Source organism: Lepeophtheirus salmonis, chromosome 6 (genome assembly GCF_016086655.4).
Source record: "Lepeophtheirus salmonis chromosome 6, UVic_Lsal_1.4, whole genome shotgun sequence".
In the NCBI taxonomy this organism is placed as follows: domain Eukaryota; kingdom Metazoa; phylum Arthropoda; class Copepoda; order Siphonostomatoida; family Caligidae; genus Lepeophtheirus; species Lepeophtheirus salmonis.
The window spans coordinates 36,634,596-36,658,464 of NC_052136.2; the positions used below are offsets into that span (position 1 = coordinate 36,634,596).

Sequence of the window (23,869 nt, forward strand, 5' to 3'; positions counted from 1 at the left end):
ATTTTCTTGTAAAAAGTAAACATTCGTTATTATGGGAGTGGGGTTCCAGCCCCTCCACCTTGCCCTTTGCAGACGCCCCGCCCCTACTTTGTATTTATTTGATACAATGTGTTCATTCCTTTCTTGTCCGCAGTCAATTTCATTAAATATCATGACAGCTACGCTTCTTTCCTCTCAAACTATCCATAAATTGCTTTGGTTATCATGTTGATTTTCAGCTTCTTATTTTTTTAAATACCGAAAATGATTATTATTTACAACTTTATTTATCTCTCAACCCCCTTCACTCTATGCTCCTGACACCAGTCATTGTAAGCAGCAATTAATTACCATAATTGGGTTATTCCATGTGTAATGTTTTAAATTATTTCCTTTTGACATGCATTCAGTTATTCTATGACTCCCTAGTGTAGAAGTGTAGCGTTGAAGGGACCTTCATTGTACTTCGTTATTGTCCAATAAATTCCATGATCCTACAGAAGTGTCCACAGGGGTTGGGCTGGAGGTGCTCTAGACCTCCCAAATTAAGAAATTTTTGCTTTTTACAAGAAAATGTAATATTTTAAATTTAATTTTGAAATTTTTTTATATTACAAAATTTAATTTCGAAATTTTTTTATATTACAAAATTTAATTTTGAAATTTTTTTATATTACAAAATTTAATTTTTCGTAAATAGTTTTTGGGTTATGGAAAAAAATTTACTTTTTTAAATTTTTTGTGAATAACAATGGATTTTTGATATTTTTTCCAAAAAAAAAAATATATTAAATTAATTTTGGAATTTTTTTGTGAAAAAAAAGTAATTTTTCAAAAAAAATTCAAAAAATCAAAAATATAACCTGTGGACGCTCCTGCCCTACAATTTATTTTCCTTAAAAATATCAAACAGGGAATTATTATTTGATTAAAAGGTATGCATAGTGTACATTCTTCAAATAAAAACAAGAAATTGCATTTTGTCAAATTGGTTTAAGGGCATAAAATTGATACGTCAATGCAATAAATATTTTATACACGGAAAACAAAGTTTTTGTTTTCCCCCCCTTCCTTTGTTTTGACTAACTAAGGACTCACTTTTAGAGTAGAACAGTTATAAAATGGGAGAGACAATTGAATTAATATAATTCTCAAATCCACGTCGTAAGGAATTGAAAAAGTAATTGATTGATCTATTGAAAATATATGTTATCAAAGAAACAATATATTCTCACTTCAGCTCCTTCCCCCCGTTAATACTTTCTCATTAAACACAGATTACTTACTGCAGGCAGGGGCGTAGCTAGCTTTCATCATTTGGCAATAGTTATCAACACAATTATATAATTACTTAAACAAATTAGTATTTATTATATACATATATATATGTATATTGTGTATAAGTTCCTATGCATGTACATGTTGCACTTTTTTCGTCTTAAAATGCATTATTTAAAGAACCTATTGGTCGTTGTAATTACCATATATTAATTTTCACTTTGATCCATTAAAATTAAATGGTTATTATGTATTTATGAGTAATATAACTGTGGGCATTTGAACTTTATATAAGGCTTTCAGCCTTTTCATGATGTTTCTTCATAAAAATTTGAGGGCCTTAGAAGTCGGATTTTTTTTAAATCAAAGACAATATATTTCTATATTTAATGTTGCTTATTTAAGCACTCAAAAACTGCGGCTTCCACCTAACGAATCCAAAATATTTTAATATAATATAAAAAAACATAACTTAGTCGGTTACTTTAGCTTTAGCTAATTTTCACGAAAACAATTCTGGCCTGCTTTTATGTTAACACGTCAAAAAATATATACTTTTATTTATACAAAATATCTTACTATGGTTTGTCCAATCGAAGGAAAGTGCTTACCTATTCGAAGACATATATTTTACCTCATTGGATATCTGTCGATAAAACCAATTGATTAGTTAAAATACCAATAAAAATAAAAGTTTATAAGGGTTATACACGTAGCTTTTTTTTAATGATTTTTTCTTTGGCTTCGAATAAAATCAAATAATGTAACACAACAGACTATAACCTTGAGGAACTACTAAGGCAAACTTTTTAATAAGATTATAGTGAACTAAATTAATATTCTATGATTTTTTATTTTCTTAGATTTTGGTTACAAAGGGTCATTGGTGATAAAGTTATAAACATGAATGATTCTCATTCCAGCATTTGATCCATCACTGACCGGCCTCAGGTCACTACAATCTATGCAAACACAGTGATGCACCCTATTATAAGGCCTCAGTTAGTGTCGGTTTTAGGAGGCTAATCCACACTTTTTATTGGAAACCCGGAAAAGGTATATTTTCAAGTACTAATATACATTACAGCCGGTATTGACAGCATTTCATTATATTAAAGACAGTGTGAGTATCCATTTTGATTGCAGATTTAGAGAAGTAGGAACCCGCCTATGGAAGAATACAAGAGGAGCGTGAAGTCTTCATGGAGTATTTGCCTTTTAATGTGCATGAACAAATTGTTACCCTGTTTTTCTTTAGACTGCCTTAAGCGCTTAATTACGCCAGAAAGTATAAAAAGGCTAGAAAATATAATCAAACCTGTGCATTACCAGAGGTCGGAACTTGAATTTTATCATTTCGACTCGACTTGGACTCGAGTCCATATTTTAAAGAGCAACAGAGCAGCTGTAACATTTGACAGATTGCATACAAATGTAATTTATTGAAAAACTACTGACTATACCATATATTAAATAAAATATATAAATACTCGTATATAGCTAACATATGTTAGCATCATAGATAATTAAAGATTGCTAGAGGGCACTAGTGTCGTGTAAGATCACATCAACTGTTGTATGCTCCCACTGTATGATAGGGTTCTAGGACAATTGGCCAAAACCATTTTTTTTTCTTTCTTTCTTGAACTCACTCTTGATCACCAAAGCCCAGTAATCCCTGTTTTTCCTCCATCTTGTAAACCAAGAGAAATCCAGCACTTTCCACATAGCATGCATGTTTGATGATCCAAGGCCCAATCCTTCGATTCGCGTATTTATACGTCCTATAGAAATGTAAGGTTTTAATCCACCCCACATTAATTTTCCCTTTAATTTGTAAATACACTTACATATCCCGTTGGAGAAAGAGGTATATCTCAAGATGTGGATGACTTTTTCTTACTATTTAAAGTATCTTTTAGCCGGGAAAATCTCAATTCAAGTCAGATTTATGGACTTGACAAAACTCGAATGAAATTGAAGGACTCAAAATGAACTAGATGAGCATATATATTATACAAGGACTCAAACTGGTACTCGATGACTTGGAATTGTAAGCAAAGACTTAAGACTTGACTTGGACTTGCACTATAAGGAATATTTCCCACCACGGACAACAGGGGCCTCACAATAGGGTCACTTTTAGAGAATTTACAGTTATCAAATTGCAACAAAAAAATTGTCCCCCCCCCATCCCGCATCTTTCAAAACCAGTGCACGGAGCTTGAACTATACTATTAAGCATACTTGTTGATAATCGTTCAAATGTAATAATTGTTCATTGGTCAAAAAATCGTTTATAAATGACAAAAATTACAGTTTTAAATCGTTCATAAGAATATATTTAAAATAAATTATCTCATATCCCTATTTTTTTTATATCTTTTAGAATCCTATTGGTTTTTTTAATTTATTTTATGAAGTACTTCTATATCTCTCGATATACATATTTTTTTCACAGGTATATATGAAATGTTTCAAAGATAACAACGAATTTAAAATTACAGTACCTTAATAATAATAATTTAATCTCAATCTTTACTCTATGCAAAAATAAATTTATATTTTATTAGATTAAATAAACCCCATATTTAAAGATGTCAGAAATTTGTCTATTTACTATTATTGCGACCATTTTTTATTAAATTGGTTGAAACAAAACGAAAATACATTAAAAAAGCGAACAATTTAGTCAATTACACGAATTCAAAAAAATGTAGTATTTAATGTGAACAAATGATTTAAAAAATTAAAAATAACAAACCTTGTATTATGTGCATTTAATTTAATTCTGTCAATCAAAAAATTTTGATGGAATTTGACAAACATTGGACCCATATAAAATCATTTTTGCAGGAAACGATTATTCACAGCTACAATAAAATTGCGTTAAAAAATGAAAAAATTTCAAATGTTTAGTTTATGAAATGGTCTTTTAATTGTTCATCAAGGTTCAATAGTTGTTTGTATGTCTACTGAAAGAAAAAAACCCATAGAAATCATTTACCTTTATAAACATTTAACAAAATACATTGTTACAAATATATTATTTATTATTTGTAAACTTGCAATCCTAGACTACAATGTAGATTATAGGTACATAATATTCACACTTGGAAATATTGATTGAGTTCATTATTACTAAAACAATACCTATTTATTAGGGTAGTTTGTTTTTCCTATTTTATCGAATTTTTATTAAGGCTAGTGCGGAAAAGTTTTCGTATGCTAAAAAAATTACTATTGCAAAAAAAAAAATTGTTTCATCTTTAGTTCACACGTCTAAGCCAAAGTTTGAAATTAGATCGAGATGAGATGGCATTGAAGGGCTGTGATTACAAACTGTGGCTTTGTAGTTCATCACCTAGGTATCCGCATGGTTATTATTTTTTCATAAAGAAAGGACCTATGTAAAAAAGGTAATTATTAAATTACTTTTCTAAAGAAAAGTTTGAATTAAAGCAATCTTAAACCAAAATATTCGAATTACATATAGGGTTCTCCAGTCATAAAAAGGCTGGAGATGACTGTTGTAGAAGAATGACCTTTTATATATGTTAAAATTCATAAACCACGTGGCCCCTTTGGGGATAAGACCTAAAACCACGTATACCCTCGTTGGGAATGGAGTTTCAGCTTAAAATACGACTCGCTTCTTTAAATAAACAAAGATTAATGTATTTTCCATTTAGCCGATTTCCTTAACTTTCATGTGTTGATTCTTGTACGATTTAATTCAGCTACCTATATTGAACTCTAAAAAGGTGGATGGATAGAATTTGGATTTTTATATTAATTTATATCAATCAAGGGATTAGACTTTGTATCATATTATATTCTGTCGTTAATACTTATTTTGATAAAATTATCAATTCAATGATTATATTAATAATAACTAGTCTCTAAATAATAATTAACAGTTGGCAACAAAATAAATACAGAAGTTTAGCTACCATATGTTTGTTTGTTCAAATTTTTCCTTTCCCTTCTGGCAGTGGAGGTTAAGAGTGGATAAAAAAAGTAGTCGTGAAATTCTGTAGACCGGAATAATAGGTCAAGATGTAATAAATGACATCATAGGGAACAAGTGACAAAAATTTGAATTGATCTTTTTCGTTAAAAAAAGGTAATTAGATGAAATTATTTCGAAATAGGGCAACAAGGAAATTGTTGAACAAACACATTAAATTTATTGAGTAACTCTCTTTCTCTTTATAATGACGTCATTAGGGGCATTTCTTTGGGTAAATCTATTACATCAAAAGGAAAAAATGTAGTAATTTAAATTAATTTTTTTCCATTGATTCCTTATTTATTAACGCTATTTAGGTTTTTAAACTATCTTTCATTGTTACATTCCTGTATTTAGGGATCATTAACATCATTCATTACCCTAAAATGATTTTCAGTGAAACCAGAAAAATCTATATATAATAACATTAGAAAAACATATAATAACATATAAAAAACGTTCATTTTTCTCGTAGGTTATTTTTTTACCTCATGATAACTTTTCTACACACTCCAAAATCGAAATTCGAAAAAAGTTCGAAATACAAGCCACCCTACTATGTATGTCTAGTATGCATTTATCCTTCCATTACAATGATTAGCACTATTGATGTACATTGTACATATAACGTCGTTATCTTTATTGTATCACGCAACCTTTCCTCCAAATAGAAGCCGAAACAAGATCCAAAATCATCTAGTAGTTAGCCGAATCAGTCAATCATACCAACTGTTATTCATTTCTTATATACTTGCAGACCATCACTGTCATATTATTTCTTAACCACTTTTAAAATAAATTACATATTATTACAATCTACATAGTATTTTATTCGATACTATATTATAATATGCTTAGTAATATGTGACTAAAAGAGTAGTTATTATATTATTTCAATGAAGAAATAGCCTAAATTTCTTCATAGAAATAGTAAAATGGCCAATATATATATTATATAAACGACGAGGGATCAGGAAGAAATTGTATCCCTGTTCTTTTGGAAACGAAACATATGTATAGAATAACTTATTACTTTGTGTATTTATCAAAGAGAATAAATTATGAAATAGCCACTAAGTATTAAGGGAGAATAGGGAATCGACAGCTGTCAATAAAATGCTTAGGGTATTTTTGTGTTAGCAAGATAACGCCATGATATACATACATGTGTGTACAACACGGAGGGCAAAGAAATATCTTGTATTCATTCTAAATATTTGTTTTTCATATGCTTTTATTTAATGAGTTATATTCCGCTCTGAAGGACGGTCTGACTTTTTTTGTTTGTTTTTTTGTCTTATATATTATTGCATTTCATCTCTATGTGATTGAATAATAATGATAATAATAATATAATTACTTTGATGATTATAATCCTTATTAAAGTCGACTTGAAGGGTTCAAGGCTATTGATTTGAAATTATTATAGGATAACTTGTAAAACCTAATTTGAATTAGATTGATGCATTACTTTATATACATATTATGCAGTTACCTTTATATTTTCTCATGTTCATCTGTTCAAGTGCTGATTTGGTAATTAATTCGGTTCTTATTTACATTTATTCAAACAAAAGAGCAAACACACTTTTATCCATAGGCAGAGTTATAAATGTGTTCCATGTGGAGGCCAAATGGTATTTATTTACATACTAAGTAGTGTTGTGTCTTTCCTTATTTATTTGGGCCAGTCCAGTTTTAAGACCGATCCTATCAATCCTTGGGACTGACGGTCTTAAGACCTTGGGTCCTACGGAGTGTCAGTAATAGAACTGATAAAAAAGGAGAAATAAAGTTGAGTGTCGTCATGAGTGACATAGCTTTATAAGTTTAAGGACTGAACTGTACCAGACCGAAACTGAACTAGAGGGGGACTGCAACCTTCAGTCCTAAATACAGTAGCGTAACTAGGGGATGGGGGGCGGTCACCCCGGGCGCCGCAATTTTTAGGGTGGCTTTTTGTTGACCCAATGTATTATTATATAATACATTTCTTATCATTTTTCTAACATTTCATTATTTCTTTGCATTTCTCAAATCTCAATATTCGAACTACTCTGTAATTATTTAATTGTTGATAATTGCAATGCAGTACCATCATACCTTGTTCATCGTGAATATTTATTCCTTAAATGTTTATATACATATGTAGTTTGTTTTAAAAAGCCATTCGATATTTTTGGGGGTATATACTTTTGGTGAGCTTCACTCACCTACGAGATGTGATTACAACTTGTTATATTTGCATGTTCTAATTGTACCACCTTAAGCTCTTTCAATGTTTACTGGTTTTAATCACATACACATGTTCTTACTTCCATACCTTTTAGTTATTCTATTACTTAGTCTTCTTTTATCCTTATATATCCTATTAATATAGTTGATATATTGAAAAAACGCGTGCAAGGAATATGGTATCATTGTTTAAAATACTGATGTGATTATCATCTGCCTGCTTTATTATGATTTTTCTATCGAATGTTTTATTAGCAAAATAACATTGACTTCGACGTTTTTATCCGTTAAGTAGATTTGAAAACGTCACACTCCATGAAATAAATTATTCTCAGAATAATAGCTAACTATTTGAAGTTCAAAGTTTAAAAAGCGAGAATTAAATATTTATACTAAAAAATAAACAAAATTAAAGATAAATCACAAAATTAAACAATTAAAATCATATAACTATTAATAATAATAGATTATAAATACATATTGAAATAATAGATTGATCCAGAAATTTTTCTTGTTTTAACATCGATTCAGTTAAATATGTCAATTTAGGTGCACAGGATGGAGTTTAATCAAAAGATAATATCTTCTTCATAAGTTGCTATATACAATTGATGAGATATATCTCTACCGATGAGATCTAATTAATTATTAATAATAAAGTAAATGTCAAAATCATAAAATTAGACAATAAATATATTAATAAAAAAATGTTAGAAATAAATTCATCGTAAAGATTTAGAGCAAAAGCTAATTATGTAGTAATGTCCGGCGATATTACTCCCTATTAAGAGCATCAAAAAAGATTTTTCCCCGTTATTTAGGTGTGCTTATATAACAACATACTATTATCATGAAGGATATACACAATTTTTAATTATAATGCAACACCCAATGTAACTACCCTCGTTGTTGTGACCATTTAAACAGTTCTTTTTGCCTTTTATGAGTTTTCTGAACACCATTTCTCGGAGCCCATCAACCATAGCTAAGCCTTAAGTGATAAAAAAGTAATATTTATTGACTATGTAATATGGGAAAACCTAATTATCATACCCAAGTCTTAAGCGAAGTAAGTAGTCTCAGACAAACTAGTTGCAAACCATCCAAAGCTACTACCCCCGTTGTTGTGACCATTTAAGCAGTTGTTTTTGCCCTTTACTGAGTTGTGTATCATAATTCTTGATATGTTTAGCTAAAATAGAATCATATTTTATCGTTAGATTTAAAAAAAAATTGCATACTTACTGTGAGATAGTACAAAATTCAGAGTTCCATTTCGATATTAGTAAATATTTTATACTTTTTACTGATAACTTGATCGTCATTTGGTGTGGATGACTCAAAACATTTTTATATGTATTTCTATAAATGAGATCAGTACCAACATCCTCTATTAATTTAATGATGGTTCCTTGGGAAGGGAAATGTTTACCCTTGTATTTCTCCATAAATTTTTTGAACGTAGATAATTATCAATGGATAAGGTACATGCAATAAGCATCGTTGTGAGATCAAAGTTAAAGTCTGACTAGATGTATTCATCGTTAAATTGATTTTATAGATGAATATCCATACTCTAGTTATGAGATGAGGATAATGAGTGGCGTGTAATTCTAGACAGGGGACTAAAGGCACATTTATATCGACAAATCCAACAAACCATCTGTTTCTCATCTGGTAAGTATTTTCCAAATTCCTAGGCCTCCATTTTCAGAAATCCAGACAGAAGGCGACGTTATTTTAGGCATTTTATTCAGTTCTCTATCGACTATCCCCATCTAATATTATTATATTAATATTGAATAATAAAGGCGGGAATTATAACGTTCTTGCTTAATAGAAGAAGATGTATATTATTTAATCAATGATGCCATAAGTATTTCTTCTCTTCTCCTCGCACGCTTTTGTATTCTTACCAAAATTATCACCCTTACCTATTAATTCTCCGTCTATAACAAACCTAGGATCAGCAGTGTGTCAGTGAGTGGAATTATTAGGGTTGTTGGAATCGTTGAAAAAGAACGAATTTGATTGGTTGAAAGAGAGTATATAAAAAAAAGGAATAAAACACGTTGGTACCCTTGCATCTTCTAACCAAATTTTCCTCAGTATTGTACCAATCATCAGCAAAGCAACTTCCCCTCACTGCCCTCTTACGTGCATCATCATCATAGCGAATAAAACTTGCCTTTTTGCATATGTTTCTAACAATGGAGGTACTGATATGTGGAATTGGGATTTGTAAAATAAAAGTATATCTTACCATTTTTGCGGTTTCTCGTACCCATCTCATTCTTTATGGCAAGTAATCCGTCACTCCAAAATCTCCCATCACATCAATAACTTAAAAGTCTTCAAGAAACACAAGATTCAAGGAGAATTAAACGGTTCATCATTCAATTTGGGCGTGTCGTGTAACATCCCTTTAAATGTTCTGGATCATCCCAATTTCTCCAAGTTTTTTGAAAAATATCCTGGAAAAACATAGATTACATAGAGTTGCAGATATGGTTAACAAAAGTTTCTTCCAACGAATGAACTTATTTCTAATGTGAAGAAGATGTATTTGAATTCTGGAAGAAGAATGAGAGTATTTACTGCCTCGTACGAAATTCCCCTTCCTCCATCACCAATTATAACAAGATAAGGAACTTGGTTAAAAGCAGTGGAGTACTACTACCATCACTTCGACGTCTTCAGAGAATATTTAAGCAGCCTGGATGAAGATTTGGCAGCAATAATTCTAGAAAAAAAAATGAATGTTTAGCGTTGCTTGCCATAGTAATATAGCCATATACTATAATATTCTCATTTCAAAATTCTTAATGTGGCACCGGTAGAATTGTCGAATTTAAAAATATTTCATACAGTGTATTTTTATTATAGGCCGTGGAGGATTTATTATTCAAATCATTTGAATTTGTCTTAAACTATAATTCACAGTTCCGAGTCTTTCAGTACCTTCATAATTCTAGTCGATTTCATAGCTTCATCTTCGAGTTACTTAGATTCAGTTACTCATTTTTGGGACTCAGGCAAAGCCAGTTGAAAAAAATATGGAATGGATGAAGGTTGACGCTTCTCCCTACTCTTGTCTTTTGTATTTAAATTTCCTTTATATGTTATTGTGATCAACCATGTAATCGAACAGGACCAATCCGAATCAATTTGGCACCCTATGCAAAATATTAGCTAATAATATGTAAATTCAATATTATACTTTTACACAAAGCTGAATATATTAATTGCCTTAGACATTTATGCCTATGAAAAATACAAAATTGAACCATGTACAAAAAGGAAACTGTAGACTAGTGTTACAAAATAAAAATATTACAACTGCACGAATAGTGATATGCACTTATTATTTTCATACAAAGAAATGCAGTTATTAACTGATCGGAGCATTGCATTCCAGTTGGTTTGAATCCGATAATATAGACAAGTGATTCGGAACTAATTTTATCCTCTCACACGGTAAGATCCCCCTCCCTCCCCCCCCGAAAAAAAGCCTTGCATTAATGTCTCTTATAATAAAAGCAGAACCCACCAGTCTGGAGATGTTAACACCGTCGACAAACTAGGACCACTTTGGGGATATTAGAAATGAACTCACAGGAGGGATTTAGAACCTTTTGAAAAAATCAGCAAAGCAATTAAAAACCAATCGGAGGCCTCTCCTAAAAAAAATCAAGCAGAAAATAAAAAAAGGAAATCCGACTGGCCCTGACAATTAAAGACTAACCAGACCCTAGTTTTATGGGCACAACTTGTACCAATTATAGTTTTGGAAAAATTAAGCTCGGCCCGAAAGTCGGATTATGTTCGGGGTCACCTATTTTTTTTCTTCGTACCCATTATGGCACCCCTGAATGAACAGCAAACTTTGCATTTGCCTATATTGTCTACTCCACAGGTCAATCTTTCTATTAAATAAGGTAACTCAGAAAAAATATGTAGCTTCAGCTATTTTCTAAAGGAGGGAGGCTGTTGAAAATAAATTGGAGGTTGCCTTGAATAATTTTGATGATATTAAAAAAACAAAAACAATTTGAAAAATTGGACACCATTTTATAAAAATTGAGGGGACATTTTGGGACCCCTGGGATTGCCTGTTTTGTTTTTAGTAAGCTACGCCCTTGAGGCTCATTTTTATGCATTACGAAACAAAAAGGGGTTTATATATTAATAAGTATTTTTCTAGGTTGGACTTTTTATAATAGATAAATATTAAATGAACAAATAAAAATTCAAAAATGAACGATTGAACGGAAAAATGAATGGCGAACGGAAAGTTTTTACAAAATGAACCATACAACGGAAAAAGAGTGAACGGGTACAAACCTGTACTATAAAATTCTCATTTCAAAATGCTTAATGTGGCACCGGTAGAATTTATTCAAATTTAAAAATATTTCATAGTGTGTTTTTATTATAGATAGAACATTTTTGTCATACCGCAAAGTCAATATTTTTTACTTGGAGGGTGTATGATGCACCCTATTCTGGGGTAAAATATGTATTTGTAGAACAATAGTAAACGATGCTAAGAAATGAATGCTACTCAAATATTTTTTCTTTTCATCGTTCAATTTTTTCTGTTCAAGTGCTGAAAAATCATCGGAAAAAATGAACAAGGCTCATTTTTCGTTCAATGTTTAAGCTTGCCAAGCTAGGATTTTATCCTGTGATCTTGGAATTACGTTTTTTCGAGATTTTTGGGGGTTTAAATCTACGATAAATTCCAAGGAAACTTGCATTTGATTCTTTCATAATATAAGCTTACTTTATGGAATACATCCTATGAAAAGTTTGATACATATTAAAGATTCACTTGGTTTAAAATTTGTAACTATTTATACATTGCAGTACAAATGATATGCATCGACAAAAAGGAATGGTCAACAAAACATCTATAAGAAGAAACCAACAAATGAATATTTAATTAATTATAAATTCACATATTTATAAAATAAATATGAATAAATATTGGATCTTTACTACTAGCGTAGAAATTATTTTTTAAATATAGAATAAATTAGTTGAATTTCATAGCATTTATCATTTATTTACTATTTCATCCTGTAATTTCCTGCAATCTTATGTAAGGTCCATTTTCCAGGAAAGTAGAAATCCTAATATCTATACCTGAGGTTCTTAAACTTTTTTAACACATAGAATACTTGTTGATTTTTGTTTTTCGTAGACTCCCTATCGAATTTTTTTAAACTTATTAATTTAAAATGTTTTTGACAACTCCCACAGAGATTTTCACTCTGATAGGGTTCTTTTTCAATTTCAGAAATTTAATAAAAAAGTGAAGATCTTTTTTATCTATAACCCCAAGAAGTCAATACAGACCACTTTAGAAACCAGTCATCTAGTACCGATTTTAGCGTGCTCTTGTTGTAGGCCATGCCATAATGGAAGCCTGTTCATTATATACAGTGTGTCCACAATTAATTGGAACTACTTTAAAACTTCATCCAGATCCATAATGTGGATATTCGGGGTGAAATCATACTAATATAAAAGGTTGTGCGAACAATACACTATAACTTCCACCACAATTGTTTGGACTACAAACAATAGTCATCATGGAACAAGCAAGACGCCATCCTCGAATTGTTTCGCGCGGGACACAAGCCCTCTGCTATCTACAAGCTTCTTAACTACCTCAAGACCACGGTGTAACGGGTCGTCAATGCCTGGGAGGTTGAGGGGAAGGTCTGCCGCAAGGCCCATAACATGACAAGGGACCGAATCCGCACTCCCCGCTTCCTTGAAGGCCTCCGGAAGTCCATCAAGGCATTGCCGGGGACTTCCTTGTCCAGGTTGGCCAAGAACCGTGGAGTGAGCAAGCAGCTGGTCTCCAAGGCTGTGAATGAGGACCTCGGGTACAGATCATACCGAATCGCCAAACAACACATCCTCACGGTATCCATGAAGGCCACCAGGCTCATCAACGGTAAGCGTCTCCTCAATGACCTGAAGAGCCATGGAGGAAGAATCATCTTCTTCTCCGACGAGAAGAACTGGACTCTCAACCGAAGCTACAACGTCTAGAATGACAGGTGGCTTCCCAAGAGGAGAGAAGAGGTCCCTGCGGTCTTCACCACAATGTTCTCGGCCTCCGTGATGACCCTGGGTGTCATCTGCAGCACCGGTGAGGTGATGCCTCCTTTTTTCTTCTATCCCAAGGAAAGGGTTAACGCGAAAAAGTACTGCGAAGTCATGGAGGAGTTCGTCATCCCCTGGATGAAGGAAGACCGCATTTAGTCTTTGCCTAAGATCCCGCTCACGGTACAATTGACCCTGTATGGAACCCTTCTTTATCATTTAACTTGAGTTGGGGATGTTCCCCGTTCAAAAGTATTTATTTTCAAACAATTTATAATTTTTCAAAATTATCCTAATTAATGGAATAATATCATTGCCAAATCGACCTCTGCTATCCATTCATTGATGGACATTGTTTGCTACATTTTTAAAAGACAATTATTTTGTAATTTAAAGATTAAACGGGAATTACAGCTTTTTTAAGTAGAATCAAGGTCAAATGTTATCCTTATTTTTCTCATATATGTACAAAAAATATAGAAACTAAATACATCTTGAAAAATTAGTACCTTCAATGGATTTGTATTGTTCCAAATAAGTGGATACTAATGCATCATTAGATGTATTAAGCCTTTTGTAATATCCATTTGATAACATAAATCATCTTTTTTTTTTTAGTTAACAATGCTAACTGTCTCCAGAATTAAATATAATTTAAGTATTATCATTTTCTTGATAAATTGATATATCTTTCAATTTAAATCTAAGATATTCTCCTCAATGATGAAGCTCTTTTCCCTCTCTATTGTTAAAAAATGACCTAAGTGTACTTTAAACTTAAATTTCACATATCTTTCTTTTTTTTCAGACACCCAAGGTCATGTTTTTTTTTATTTCATTTAGTTCAATTATGAAGGATATTGCATTTTTCATTCCTTGTAGAAAATTAAATATCATTATTAACGCTACTTTTTTCATCAAAAAGCCCCACTCAACCTCTTATAATCTTATCTTATAATTTCTCTATTTTTATTGTCAACATCATTATTCTTTTCTTCTTTATTATTAAACTTGCTGTCGAGGTTAGAAAAGATCCTCCGTTTCCTACGCCACGTGAACTCATTGTTTATACGAACAGAGTAGTTATTAACTATCATGTATAATCTAAAGCCCATTAATGACTTCTCCCAACCTATTGAAGTCCCGGACGTCATGTATCGTCTCAAACCCATCAACGACGTTGGAGAGATTCGTGAAAAAGGAGTAAGTGTTCTTTGTATGTGAAGGAATCACGTGATGTATATTCTAATGTCTTATTCTGATTTGAATATATATGACGTCATATTGAACAATTATTTTTAAATAAAGTAATGCATTTAATTTTTGTACTTTTCTTGTAATTACTTTTATTAATTATTATGGAAATGCATTTTTCGCTTGCATGGAATGATAAAGTAATGCTTAATGAGTTGCTTAATCATGTCCATGGATTATGATGATGATGACACTCGATGATGGATTCAAATTTTAATTATTTTTACTTAGAGTCTCTCGTTCTCCGGTATTGAGTCCTTGGAAAAACGTCAAGAGTCGATTCTCCATGGATTGACTGGCCTTAAAGCTCATCTTTCTGCTTATAAAGTATCTTTAGGCTTGGATCCCATCCCCACCACTTCTTGCAATGTAAGATTGATTTTCACGGAGTAGTTCCCGCTAGGGGCTCTCCTCTATATACTTTCCGTCTACTATGTATTTTAAAACATGATTTTAGTTGATGTTGAATAGAGTTCAACAGCATCAAGCCTATGTTCTGGAGAAGGTTGATAAGATACAAGGCAACATTACATCTATTCATCATCTTTTGACTTCTAATTTGTCAAATGATGATCTTGAGGTACTTGATGTTCCTTCATACCAACGTTACTTCCCTTGTTGCCTCCTTAATATAATAAATAATTCTACAATAAACAAAAGAAATTAATGACTTTCCAATTAATAATACAGTTGTGATCCGTCAACACAAAATCAAACTAAAATGAGTGTGGCTTATATTTGCATTCTTCAACTAATTCTCGTCAATATCTTTCCACAAATTATTCTTATTAACTCTTTGCACCCCCCGCAAATTGCACTTAAAGGAACCAAAATTTAATGTTAAATTGATTTTATTTGAAAGGCCATCTTTAAATTAATACAGGTTCTAAACTATAGTTAAAATTCTCAGATATTTAACTCATTCCGGATATTTGAATAATAAGCCTATAATTGACTCAAATATCTATGAAATATTGACCTGTATGTTTATACGAAGTAAAAAGTTAAAATGGGATTTTCTCCTTGTCTTCATTTTTGGTCAAGATTGTTTTTATGTTGACGCACCACATTTCTCCTAATAAACTCATTTGTCTCGTCATAATGCACCTTCATCCTTGCATGTTGTTATAATTAATTCTTATTAACTCAACTATGATATTATTTATATAGCAATAATATGAGGATTTATTTTAAATTTATAATTATTTGCAGTCATTTTCTAAACAAGACATTGTCATCTTTGCTCATCCCTCTTACCCTCCCTATGGAATCCTCCTCGCCTTCCATCAACTTAAATCCAAAGGTCTTAAAATCTACACCAGTTGTCATGTTCACTCATCAATTACATGTTCTTTACCTGAGACTGCTCAAGATTTTTTACCATCCCATAATGATAATTTAACTCGTCCTGAAGCTGATTTGATAATCACCATTATTTGGAAAAAATTAGGTAATTATATTTTTTCCAATCGTTCTTGGGAATTATTCATTTGATCTATTTTACAGGGGATCGGGATGCCACAACTGTACTCTCACCATTGATGAAGCACTCATCCATCAAAGGAGAGATTAATATCCTTCGATATTTAGCACGACTTTATCCATCTATTTGGAATTATGAAGGTGCTGAAGAATCAAAAGTTGAATACTTTTTGGACTCAATTCATTCAGATTTGATTTGGCGTGAGGGTTCAGAGAGAAAGCAAATGGAGGAAATTATTTTCAAAAACCTTGAATCCACATTTTTGTTGACAAGTTCTTCATCCCCATTCTTTGGAGGGGGACCTGAGCCTGGGATTTTGGATTTAATTTCATGGAGTATCGTTACTCGAGATCACGGTAAATTAGCTGTTCCAAGTACTGCCTTGAAGAAATGGCTTACAAGCTGTAATAAAGTTTGTGCCTTCTATGGAAGCAGGCAGCATAGATTAAGCTCTCATCGGCATCGGAGAGTTTCTCATGGAACTAGTGGCCACAACCGCAAAAGTAATTCAAACATTAAAACCCAACCAAAAAACCCAAGTCCCAAAAAAAGTATATAATTTAATAATTAATTAATTTGTATTAATTCACTCTGTTGTTAATTATATTTGTTTTATTTATAGGTGAGTCCCATTTTTAAATTAGAGTTAACAATTTTGTGTTTTCTAAATTGTTATCACTTAACAAAAGAAAGATCAAATAATACTTCTGGATTTAAAAAAAATTTATTGATAGTGTTGAAATAAAAACACATTAATGGAGAGCCAAAATTTTATCCTTATTATTTCCCTTTTAGCTGCAAGGAACCTTCTTTTAGACGTTGAATCCGATTATGTTCCTGGATCATTAGTGAGTCGTCAATGGCCACTTATACCTGATGTAATAAAAGGGGATTCCTCAAATTTAGAGTTTTTATCTAATGTAGAGGTGGTTGTAACTGAGAAACTCGATGGGTCGAATTTAGCCTTGTCTAGTAATGGTGTTGTAGCTAGTAGAAGGATGGTGCTTCTAAAGAATCCGGACAGGTTGGTTAGGACTCTATACATTTTAATTTATTAAGTAGTGGGGTGTGGGATTTTATAGGGTATTAGCGGTCCGTCAACATAAAAATAATCTTGAACACAACCCCAATATTAGAGAATAATTTTAATTGTTTTTTTACTTCATATATATAATACAGTCCAATATTTCATAAATATATTTTAGTTAATTATTGTAGTTGTACTCAAATTTGTGAGATAAGTTCATATACCCAAGAACTTTTGCCAAAGTTTAAACCCTTTATTTGATATAAAATACCCCTTTCAAATAAAATCTATCAATTTCTTATTCTTTTATTGTTACGATCAATTTTGGCTACTTCTGGGTGTGTCATTAGAGGTGCCTCCTAAGACTGATTAAGAATAATTCATTGAAGATAATTATTTGTCAAACAATACAAATATGAACCACTCAAATTTGGGAAAAATCATTCTAGCTTACTTTAGTGTTGACTGGCCATATTTGTTGGGAGTTCTTGTATTATTTTCTATTGAGTCTCCTTATTAGACTTTATTCAATATTTTATCTCACTAATTTATCTAGGAAAGATTTGAGCAATTATACATTTTCGGGTGTCTCCTTAAAATCTTTAGAGCCTCATATTAGCACCATATCTTCGTCCTTTGCAAATTACTTTAAAGAAACTCTACAAATTCATACTTCCCTACTCCTCACTGTCTACGGTGAGTTAATACAAAAGGGAACTGCGACTTCTAGAGAGGATAAGTTCCGATATAGAGAGAGGGGCTTCCTTCCTGGAAATTGGTACGCCTTTGGTGTATCCATAGTTGTTGATCAAACCTCTGTTCATGAAATTATTGAGAAACTTAGAGTTATTGGTTTTCATGCAAGGTCTGTTAAAGCAAAGGGCTTATCTGGAGAGCCCCTTGAGAATGATCATATCATAGTTACAATGAATCAATGTTTGGAGAAGGTATTTAATTTATTTCAACTACCAACGATTCCTACCGAGGTATAGTTTACTTAGTATATTTTATGTTTTTATACTTCAAAAAAAAATGTTCAGTCATTACCTTTTAGCAAATTGTTTAGTGAATATGAGGGTAAACTTCTTCAACCAGATTCATGTGAGGGCGTAGTTATTACACTTCCACCTCATGGAGCTTCATTTAAATGGAAACAGTGCTCAGGAGGGTATTCAATTAAGAACGGGAAATTTTTTAAGAATAAGTCGACTGATCCTAGATACAGTGATATATTACAAATTATGAAAAAAGTCGCTGGGATATCCAAAGACCAAACAATTGAAGACTTGTTAAACACAGCTCTTGAATCTGCGCGGACAAAATATCCTTCTGAAGGGAATCATCGAACTCAAGATCATATCATATTAATTACAAAAGAAATTTTGGAAGATTTAAAGGATGAAAAATTAAGTGAGAATGAAGTCTACGAATTTGTTATGAAGCATTGTTAATTATTAATAGCCAAAGGATTTAATTTATTGAGAATTAGTTTAAATGTAAACCGAATTGATCATGAATAAAAAAAATATTACTACCTAATATTTTTAACCAGTAGTTAAATTTATTACCCCTCTCCCACCCAAAACTTCAACAACAGAGTATAAAGTTATTTTATTCAATTTAGGAGACATGATTTTAATAGATTTCGGCAAATATATAGAGTATGTTGTATTCGAGTTTGCTCAGGCAAAGGAAAATATTTTTTCATTGAATGTATAAAAATTTAGTTTAACAATTAAGTCGTCATTTTGACTACTTCAATGAAGCAGTCAATTATTATTAAGAGAATAATGTAGGTAATTTTAGAACATTTTTTTGGCTTAATAGGAAGTTATTTCAAAAAGTTACATCTATTTATATAATCACAACGAAGAATACGTTAAAAAAGTTCAAGCTGTCCTGTATAGATATTAACATCTCAGTCGTATCAATCGTCTTCTAGTTTTTTATGAATGATAATATCTATCCGACCAATATAATATATCCGGGGAATTTTCCTTTAGAAGGCACACGGAAAATGCGACATAATATCAAAATAGAGATTTAAGATACATTTAGACCTCGGCCTAATGGACTAGTAGAGGGGGAGGGTGTTCGTTAAAGCCGGTAGTCTGTTACGGCAAGGCGCATGTTCCAATAGCATTATCCCCAAAAATGCATATAATTTTTCCGTACTTATTTTCTTACATTCGTTTTTTCTTCGTTCCGAGATGCTCTTGTATTCTTCGAGGTTAATGGAGATAAATGTATTTCTGTTAACCTTGGTATTGCTTGGCAGCGACCTCCATTACAAATCGGGTTCGTCATCGTTATATACTTGATTGAAATACAAGTCTTATTTCATGTGAAATGTGAGCTTTGTGAAGAAAATAATAAGTTTTTCTAATAATTCCGAGAAATTTTCTGAAAACTCTCCACTTTAGTTAACTCGAGTTTTTATAGAGTTCAAGTCTACTCAAATTTAGCACTAATAATAATGAGTAAAAGAATAGAAGTCCTTATTTGAACGAAATATATTTTAGGCAATCATGAAAGATCGTAAGACACTCATGATTATAACTTATTTAGGTATAAATCGCTAAGAATCGACTCTTATGGAATCATTTGTATATCCAGATGTTTAAGAAAATCCCTCATATAATAAATACAAGACTCGAAATGTAGCAGTTTTTATGTTTATTTTATATATTTTAAAAAATAATACTACTTTTTAAAGACAGGAGACATTGGCATGTTCAGTATTTTTTCCCTTTTTGACACGTAGTGATTTGAGTGAGTAAATAAATAAAAATATATTTAGAAAAAATCAAATTTGGAGGGCATGGATGGAAGTGGTAAAAAAGATTGAAGAAAGTAATTTCTTCCATGGGCTTTGAGATCTTTTTTTTTTTTTTTTTTTTTTTTTTTTAAATCTTTTACTTTACTATCTTGATGGGCCGGCCGAAATGTTTTTCATAAAAAAATATTGATAAAAAGTATGAAAAGTTTGTTTGAGTCTATGATGATATGAAATATTATTACTATTGAACTTCTTCAAAGATTGACAAAGTAAAATTTTGAATTACATTTTCTTCAAAAAAAAAAAAAAAAAACAACACAAAGTTGGCCTGTCATTATTTTTAGTAAATAATATAGATAAATATATATAAATGAAGTATATATATATAAATTATAATCTTAGATATATATAAAAAAACTTAATGCACAAAAAATTATTATTAAAGTGTATATAATATTATTAAATTAGATATATTGTTTCTTTAACCAAAAATTTGTAAACATGAGGCAGGAAGATTCATTAACATCTTTTTTTTTAGTATATATATTTGCATTTGAGTAATTAAGATAGATCTAATTTTTATCTTCTCCGCCTCCGCCATCTCCTTCATCTTCTAGCTTTCGTCGTTTTCCTTTGGGAGCATCAGAGTCTGGAAATAAGAGAGGAATGAGTTACTTAGTTGGTTAACATTTGTACTTTTTTTTTTTTATTTTTTAAAACAAAATTGCCGATTCCAACCCCCCCTTCAAATTAACCATTCACAATATAGTAATACTAATGAAACAAAACTTAAAACACAGCCAATTTAGCCACTAAAATAATAACTTCCCTCATCATCATAGCAGTACTTAATATTTAATAAAATCTGTCAAGACGTTCTATAATTTTCCTCGGCCTTATAAATTTGAAACTGTTGATTCATTATTGTAAAGACACGTAATATTTAGGTGTAGCATTTGATTGATGGTCTGTGTTATATGCAAATTATAGTTTCTAGTAACAAATGATCAAATAATGTTATGTAGCGTACTAGTTGCAAATTTCTTCATCTTAAAATGCTTTATTTAATTACAACATAAATAATTTTGATTACGAACTATTAATTGATGCTACCCTTTCATCTTGATGAATTAAAATTTATTGGTACTTATAGGTAATGTAACTATGGACGTCTGAACTTAACTATGTGCCATAGAATCCTACCTATGTATGAGTTAATGTCATCAAAATTATCAACATCAAATGAATAATTAATTATTGCATTATTCTCATCCAAAGCAGTACTCTAAAATGTTTCATCTCATTTTTGAATTGCAACTTGTACAATTTACTTTTTCTAGTTATAAATTGTACACAAAACACATAAATCATGAAAATTATAAGAGTTTAGGGTAAATATACGCATCATGAGTGATACATATATTAAACGAGAATGAGAGAGCAAAGGAAACTTTCAAAATGGGTGTCAATGATTAAGTTATTATGATACATATGATCTCGGTTTTTTCTTTAAATAACTATCATTAAATCTGATCTTTTTAGGGATCCTGAGCAATAATTAGAAAATTTGCCCAAAATATCAGTCACTTACTTTCTTCGTCATTATCCTCTTCCTCTTCGAGATCTTCCTCTTCGTCTTCATCATTGCACTGATAGTCCCCATCTTCTATGTCATTAAAATTTGTATTGTAAATAGAGGCTAGCCCAGGACCCTCATCTTCATATTCTGAAAAAACAATAGATAAATGATAAATTTGCAGATAATTTATCCGGACGCGGCTGAACCCTCACCCCCTTCATCGTCCTCTTCTTCTTCCTCGACCTCCTCATCCCCATCCCCATCCTCTTCGTCATCATCCTCATCTTCTTCATTAATATTACCACCATTTACCCCATCATAGCTCTCAGAGTCAGACTCTTCAGCCTCGTTTTCATCAACGTCATACCCGTCTAAGAACTTGAGATTTGATATGAACTCAAATACTTTGGTTCGATAATCCTCAATTTTACAGACGTCATTATTAAAGAGATCCAAATGCGTCATGTTTTTAAAGGACTTCTGAAAATTCATAACAAGGAGAAAAATATAACAGTGTTTTAAAAGTGACTATTACGACATTAACAACACTCAATGATTTACAGAATTTGATTGTTGTCAAGGGATGCAAAATAATCATATGTATGTTATATATACTTTTGGCAAGTCCTTATACCAGGCAATGAGTTAACTCAGAGATTCACAACCTTATTATCACTATGAAGACCCTAGGTGTAATCGCTTTACACGAGGGAGATCAGTTAATTTTGCAAAAATATTTGGGTGTAGGTTTTTTTATTTTTAAAAATACATTCTGGATGACCTTGCGCTTTGGGAATCACTGAGTTAACCTATTCTGCTGTAAATATAACTTGCTAAATTTTTCACAGTGACTGACTTACCAATGGTTCTAGAGTTTCTAGATCTTTGATTCTGTTGTTACTCAAATTTAAGTGAGTAATGCATGGACAACCTTGGAGTGAATTTAAGCCGGAGCAGATGCGATTTTCACTCAGTTCCAACTAAATTAAAAAAGAAAGTAAATTAAGGCTATTACGTCCTAAGTATGTATATTATATTGTACATATAGTTTTCAAAAAACTATATACGAAAAATGCTGAGAAGACAAAAAGTAGAGCCAGGCCACGTGGTACTGCAAATTGAACAAAAGAAGATCAAATGTATATTAAGAATTTAGGCTGTTAAGTTAGAGTGGGGTTTAGTACTTTGGGGGAACTTCTGAGTTAGTAGTGAGAAAACAGAAAGATGACCGTTTATCTTAAATATCCATGGAAAAATCATTGAGCAGAAGACTTTCCTCAATGTCTTAATTATTCATCACTACAACAATCTCATCCCACTAATAAACTTAATGTAGTGACCACATTGCACATTAAATGTGAGATAAAGGGACAATGGCTCAAAATACCCCTAAATATGCCCATTGACCACGTTGGGTAGAAAATTGATGTATGTGTGGTTTTACTTCACCTTTTTCAACTTGGGAAGGGAGGGAAATCCCTTGAGAGTCGTAAGACCAACGGAAATTAGACTAAGAGATGCAAGGTTTGAGTATTCATCCGTTAAACCCTCGATTTGTGTAGCGCGAGAATTGTCCAAATTTAACTCTGTAATCTATAAATAATAAAGTTTATTACAAAAATGGATTCCTTTCCATGGCAGGATGCAAGAATTCCGTCACTTTACCTCAGATGGATCCTTTCCACGTCTCTCCAGTTCAATCCGTTTCTCCATTGTTGACAACTCCGTTAGTAGGAAATTCTTTTAACAATTTAAGAAAAGAAAAAACACGCACGAAAATAATAACAAAAAAAAGAGGAATGAAAAAATCTTCTCCTTTTTTTTTTTATTTGAGTATTAGTTATGCGGCATTATTTTGCGCGTTCATTTTTATATATTTTTCTAGATAGCACTATGTATGTTCGGATCGGTTTCAATAGTACATTTCTCCCCTCATCTTATTCAATTCCATAGAGATAATTCAGACAATAATAAATAAAAAGGCGAAAAGGCAGGCACACTACTAGCTACACCTACACCACCACAGTTTTGTTGTATTATACATGCCCGCCCAAAATCAGCCTTTCTTACATACGCCTTATTCAAAACTCAGGCACGCCCTCTATATTGGATGATATTAAAAT

The 23,869-nt window shown here is 31.6% G+C and overlaps 2 protein-coding genes and 1 long non-coding RNA gene across 8 annotated transcripts; 1 reads left to right on the top strand and 2 right to left on the bottom strand.

The window, feature by feature from the left end:
• Positions 1-8,179: 8,179 nt before the first annotated feature.
• On the bottom strand, positions 8,180-9,440 carry LOC139905747 (uncharacterized). The gene is made up of 3 exons (XR_011780780.1): positions 8,750-9,440; positions 8,558-8,696; positions 8,180-8,495 (listed from the first exon to the last, which is right to left on the bottom strand). It is a non-coding gene; the product is annotated as an uncharacterized lncRNA (long non-coding RNA).
• Positions 9,441-14,553: 5,113 nt separating this feature from the next.
• Positions 14,554-18,927, top strand: AIMP2 (aaRS-interacting multifunctional protein 2). Of its 6 annotated transcripts, none has more exons than XM_040713870.2 (8): positions 14,554-14,827; positions 15,110-15,247; positions 15,336-15,458; positions 16,091-16,328; positions 16,385-16,912; positions 17,157-17,385; positions 17,945-18,374; positions 18,429-18,927. In XM_040713870.2, the coding sequence occupies exons 1-8, from the start codon at positions 14,720-14,722 to the stop codon at positions 18,837-18,839; spliced, it is 2,205 nt and encodes a 734-aa protein (XP_040569804.1). In that variant the 5' UTR covers positions 14,554-14,719; the 3' UTR covers positions 18,840-18,927. The 6 variants fall into 6 exon arrangements, with proteins under 6 accessions (XP_040569804.1, XP_040569805.1, XP_040569806.1 ...); XM_040713871.2 differs by having other exon boundaries at positions 14,566-14,827; positions 16,385-16,864; XM_040713872.2 differs by lacking the exon at positions 15,336-15,458 and having other exon boundaries at positions 14,566-14,827.
• Positions 18,928-20,330: 1,403 nt separating this feature from the next.
• Mapmodulin (acidic leucine-rich nuclear phosphoprotein 32 mapmodulin) lies at positions 20,331-23,571 on the bottom strand. Its single transcript, XM_040713874.2, has 6 exons — positions 23,412-23,571; positions 23,196-23,339; positions 22,607-22,726; positions 21,959-22,226; positions 21,759-21,893; positions 20,331-20,816 (listed from the first exon to the last, which is right to left on the bottom strand). Exons 1-6 carry the CDS (start codon positions 23,457-23,459, stop codon positions 20,740-20,742), a joined length of 792 nt encoding a protein of 263 aa, XP_040569808.1. The 5' UTR covers positions 23,460-23,571; the 3' UTR covers positions 20,331-20,739.
• Positions 23,572-23,869: the final 298 nt, after the last annotated feature.

Coding starts and splice junctions, on each gene's coding strand:
- AIMP2 (XM_040713870.2), top strand. CDS start 14,720: ATGTATAATCTAAAGCCCATTAATGACTTCTCCCAACCTATTGAAGTC. Junction 15,248..15,335: donor TCCCCACCACTTCTTGCAAT/GTAAGATTGATT, acceptor ACATGATTTTAG/TTGATGTTGAATAGAGTTCA. Junction 17,386..17,944: donor CTTCTAAAGAATCCGGACAG/GTTGGTTAGGAC, acceptor TAATTTATCTAG/GAAAGATTTGAGCAATTATA.
- Mapmodulin (XM_040713874.2), bottom strand. CDS start 23,459: ATGGAGAAACGGATTGAACTGGAGAGACGTGGAAAGGATCCATCTGAG. Junction 22,227..22,606: donor TAGAAACTCTAGAACCATTG/GTAAGTCAGTCA, acceptor ATGAATTTTCAG/AAGTCCTTTAAAAACATGAC. Junction 21,894..21,958: donor AGAAGAGGACGATGAAGGGG/GTGAGGGTTCAG, acceptor TTGTTTTTTCAG/AATATGAAGATGAGGGTCCT.